Raw genomic sequence first — 5,093 nt, forward strand, 5'->3', positions numbered from 1 at the left:
AGACCTTAAAATTAATAAATATTATTGATCCTTGCTATGATTATTATTATTATTATTATTGAGAGTTAAATAAATGTGTCAAACAACCTACAAAAAGAGGGTAAGATTATAGTGAAGAAAATGAGAGAAAAAATAGGAAAAATAGAGAAGTAAGACAGTATTATCGATTTTTGTTCATCTATTAATAGTAAGAATATTTTTTTAATTTTTTTTTTTAGTTTAAAGGTATTTTTGAAAATTTGAAAGTTCATGCATATTTTTGACACATTATACCTATACTTTCTATCCAAAACTAATGATAGTGATATTTTTGAACTCCTTTTGAAAGTTTAGTAGTACTTTTAAAATTTTTAAAAGTTTAAAGATATTTTTGACATAACCTATAAAATTGAAAGATATTTTGTATAATTTATCGTAACTTATATTTCAAGAGACCTTGAAATTAATAAATATTATTGATTCTTGCTATTATTATGATTATGATTACTAGGATTATTATTATTATTTATTTATTATTGAGGCAATGCTATTGTTTTTTAAAAAACAATGGAATTGCTCTCCCGAGTCGTTCTAGTTGGGAATTTGTACACAGCTGGAATATTTGAAATTTAAAATTACAAAAAAAGAGAGAGAGAGAGAGAGAGAGAGTCAGACATGGAGGCGTGAAGAAGACTACAGGAGGCCATTTCTCTGTTTCTCTCTCTACGCTCTCAATCGCCTCTGTCTGCGCCTCTCTGTCCTCAAACAAAGCCCAACATTCGTCGAACTTCTCTTTTTGAACTTTTTCACACCCAAAATCAAAACCCCATCAAACCCAAAGCCACTCAACTCAAACCAAATCAAACCCATTTCCTTTTTCCTCTTTATTCAAATGTTTGTTTCTTCCTCCATCCCTTTACGCTTCGCATCTCTCTCTCTTCTCCCTTCTGCAACACATAGTTAACTCTGTAACCAAAATAAGCAATACCAAGCTTTGTTGTTTATCTACACAATAACTTGGGTCTGATTTGGCTCTGTTTTCATGGCCCTTCGCCCTTTCTTCTGCTGTGGATTTGGTTCGGATCGGTACGTTTGGACCAACCCACTTTAACTCTCTTGATTTACTTCATCAGTATATTTGGTTTCGTATTTTTCTCTCTAGGTTGCCCTTCTTTCCTCTTTTTCTCTGCCCCTTTTTGGTTATCTGAAAGATTTTGCTTCTGGGTTGGGCTTAAAAATCTTTTGTTTTCTGAAAATCTGATGTGGGGTTCTAATTCTGGGCTCGGGTCTGACTTCGAATTTGTGAGATAGTGTTTAAACTTCAAAGGGGATTTTTATCGAGCATTTTGTGGGCATGATGTCTTTGGAGGGAAGAGTGATGGGTTTTGGATATTGAAGTTAAATTTGGATAACATAAGAATTTTCAGTGAACTTTACTTCTTTTTGTTGATCTGATACCAAAACTGTATGAACCTGACTCATAAGATATGCAATTTTCTAGGAGGTTTTTGTTTGTTGACTGTTCTATGCTGCAGGAAAGAAAGAGGGAAGAAACAGCAAACATGGAGGGTCTTTTCGTTGAAGGAATTGCACTCGGCTACAAATAATTTTAATTATGATAACAAGCTTGGAGAAGGAGGATTTGGTAGCGTTTACTGGGGTCAGCTATGGGATGGATCACAAGTAATCATGCCTTAACTTTTCTTAATTTACAAACTCCAGTAATTATTTGCTCAATAATAATCAAAGGATGCCTAATCATATTTTATCCTATCAATTGATGTGACATAGATTTATTTAAATTTAGAATATTCTTTTTCAAGTTGTTTCAAGGAAAATTTGCCACCTTTCTTGGTTATTTCGAACTTAGCGAGTTGTTTTAGTTCCATTTAAATACTTGTTTTATTAGTTTTAAACTACGAGTAAGCTGACCAAGTTAAGATCTTGCCTGTGCCAAAATCTATTGAATGTACTAAAATCTTTTGAATTCAAGAGGCAAAGTTTACACTTCTTTAAAACTTCATGTACATGCTCTGTATCATGTAAAATTTTTTAAATGTTTATCACATGATTGTGAAAGGACGGTGACCAGGGCTGTTTGGTACGGCTTTTATCATTAAGATTCTTATCTTGTTCTGTTTAGTTACCTTACCATGCCAGCAGGATGTTACTACTTACGAGAGTGTCTAATGATTTTACGTATCATAAGTTTTTAAGATTGAATCGTTATAGCAATTTATGGTGGCCACCTACCTAGGAATTAAAATCCTACAAGTTTTCTTGACACTTAAATGTTGTAGGGTCAAGCGGGTTGTCCCATGAGATTAGTCGAGGTGCGTGTAAGTTGGTCCGGATACTCACGGATATTAAAAAAGGAAAAAAGAATTGAATTGTTATCAACCCGAACAAAATCACTGCTCTATGATCTTGGGACTATTTTGGTTTTATTTCATATTCCATTGAAAATCTATTTATACATAGAAATAGTAACTTGCTATTGTAAACTTGATCTGATTTGTTTTTGGTCTACATTGAAGTGCGTACATGGTAAATTGGTAATGGATAAGGATACATGTTCATTTTCTTCTCTGGCTGATTTGGAATGTTTGAGGAGCCACATGTGAAGGTTTGCTAGATTTATAAAGATTTTTTTCCGGGTTAATGCCAATCTAAAGGATAACCACCCTGGGTTGGCCTTGTGTCAATAAGGACCATGAGAATAATAAAGGGCTTAATATCCTACAAATTTTCTTGGAAACCAAATGTAGTAGAGTCAGACGATTGTCTCGTGAGAATAGTTGAGGTGCATAGAAGCTGACTCGGCACTCACGCAGATAAAAATAAAAAGGGTCCATTCCTAAAGATTTGAAATTTAGATTGGTTGAAACTAGGATTGACAATAAAAAACCTTGAACATGAATTATTCTGTAGGTTGTACAATGAGTTGTCCTTGAGTTCTAAAGCTAGGATTGACAATAAATTGTAGTAATTAGGTACATTTAGCACTTTAAGGAATTAATACCATAAAGTTCAAAGAGGGAATATCGTATGTAAATTAATCTCCTACTCTGCATAATTCATGGTTTGAAATTCCATGTCAGAACTTCAAGTTTTGGTCTTATCTGAACATGTTCACATAATTTGAATTTTTGAATTTTAGAAACAGCAACCTATTCTGAAATCGAAATGGGACGTTTTCACAGATTGCAGTTAAGAGGTTGAAGGTCTGGAGCAACAAAGCAGACATGGAATTCTCTGTGGAAGTTGAGATACTGGCCCGAGTTAGGCACAAGAATCTATTGAGTTTACGAGGCTACTGTGCTGAGGGGCAAGAGCGCTTGATCGTGTACGACTACATGCCTAATCTAAGTCTACTCTCCCATCTACATGGACATCACTCATCAGAATGCCACCTTGATTGGAAACGTCGTATGAAAATCGCTATTGGGTCTGCCGAGGGAATCGCGTATGTAAACACATCTTTATTTTATCTTGACATTTTCTTACGCATTTTGATCACTCCAAATTTTGTTTGGTTCAGCTATCTTCACCACCAAGCAACTCCGCATATAATTCATCGAGACATCAAAGCTAGTAATGTTTTGCTGGATCCAGATTTCCAAGCTCGTGTAGCTGACTTTGGATTCGCAAAACTTATCCCTGATGGTGCAACACATGTAACTACAAGAGTCAAGGGCACACTCGGATACCTTGCTCCTGAATATGCCATGTTAGGTAAGGCATCAGAGAGTTGTGATGTATACAGCTTTGGCATTCTCCTGCTCGAGCTTGCAACTGGCAAGAAGCCTCTTGAGAAATTGAGTTCAACAATTAAACGCACAATCATAGATTGGGCTCTACCGATTGTAGTTGAGAAAAAATTTGACGAACTTGCAGACCCGAAGCTAAATGGAGACTACAATGTAGACGAACTAAAGAGAGTCATCCTTGTTGCACTCTGTTGTTCCCATTCACGATCTGAGAAACGACCGACCATGATTGAGGTGGTTGAGCTGCTAAAAGGAGAATCAAAAGAGAAGCTAGCCAAATTAGAAGATGATGAGCTGTTCAAGAGCCATCAAGTAGCTGCACAAACTACAGAAATACAGGCTGGTGAAGAAAGCTCAGACTTCATATCAGAAGAAAAAGATTCAAAAGAGAAGGTGATAGAAAATTCAACACAAAACCCCACATGAGAGTAGTAGCTGAGTCTACTAGCTTAGAAAGAAATTTCAGACAGCTTCTTTCTTTCTTCTATTATTTTTATTTTCCTTTTTCTTTTGGGAAGTTGTGGGTTGGTTATACAGTAGTTCAAGTTCCAGGTTAGCTCTGGCTGTCCTTTACAAAGCATGCCAGGGTGGTGATTGCCTATTGATTCTCAAGCATTGTTTTATGAGTGCAGCTGAGATTGTATGATTTGTGGTTGCCCTTTCAGACTCTTTTTTGGGGGTTCCAATTTATGTTTGGATATATATACATATTGTAAGTGGCATCAAACTGTATCCAACCTGGTGGTTCTCTCTTTGTATGTACAGGCTACTTTTTGTTTTCATTTTGTTGTTTTAGTAGGAGGGAGAAGATTCTTTACACCAACTATTTTTTTTTTTTAAATTAAAAAAATTATTATTATTATTATTATTGTTATTACACTATAAAATTGTTTAGGTGCCTTGGAGAGAGAAGAAACCTCTCCCCAGTCCCCACTAACAAAGGAGCAGATAGAGATAGATATAGACAAGAGGAGAGAGTACTATTAAAATGATTATGATATTAGAAACTTGGTTAAAATACTGAGAAATTTATAAAAAAATCAATATTAAATTACAGGGGTAGTTATTAACTTTTTAACTTCAATCACTCACCACGTTTAATTTATTAAAATTAATGAAAGATAATGAAAGTGATATTAAGGAAGTAAATTATAGAAAATGCTCTGGAAGTTGTAATTTATTTCCATAATAGTTTTGAGCTTTCAAAAGTTTCAATAATGTCTTTAAATTATTTAAAAGAAATTTAAAAATACCTTATTGTTAGTTTTAGATGGAAATTGCTAATACTTTATTTTGAAAATACTTAGAGATTTTTAAAAATTTTAATAATATCCTTAAACTTAA

General features: G+C 34.3%; 1 protein-coding gene across 1 annotated transcript; it reads left to right on the top strand.

The window, feature by feature from the left end:
- Positions 1-504: 504 nt before the first annotated feature.
- LOC120088021 (PTI1-like tyrosine-protein kinase At3g15890) lies at positions 505-4,531 on the top strand. Its single transcript, XM_039045048.2, has 4 exons — positions 505-1,065; positions 1,515-1,662; positions 3,183-3,445; positions 3,521-4,531. The coding sequence occupies exons 1-4, from the start codon at positions 1,022-1,024 to the stop codon at positions 4,173-4,175; spliced, it is 1,110 nt and encodes a 369-aa protein (XP_038900976.1). The 5' UTR covers positions 505-1,021; the 3' UTR covers positions 4,176-4,531.
- Positions 4,532-5,093: the final 562 nt, after the last annotated feature.

Source organism: Benincasa hispida, chromosome 1, assembly GCF_027475165.1.
Source record: "Benincasa hispida cultivar pf3 chromosome 1, pf3_genome.v1.1, whole genome shotgun sequence".
NCBI classification, from domain to species: Eukaryota; Viridiplantae; Streptophyta; class Magnoliopsida; order Cucurbitales; family Cucurbitaceae; genus Benincasa; species Benincasa hispida.

Excerpts from the sequence above, each read along its gene's own strand:
- LOC120088021 (XM_039045048.2), top strand. The coding sequence starts at position 1,022 with ATGGCCCTTCGCCCTTTCTTCTGCTGTGGATTTGGTTCGGATCG. Across the intron at positions 1,663-3,182 it reads AGCTATGGGATGGATCACAA|ATTGCAGTTAAGAGGTTGAA; the intron begins GTAATCATGCCT and ends ACGTTTTCACAG. Across the intron at positions 3,446-3,520 it reads GGGTCTGCCGAGGGAATCGC|CTATCTTCACCACCAAGCAA; the intron begins GTATGTAAACAC and ends TGTTTGGTTCAG.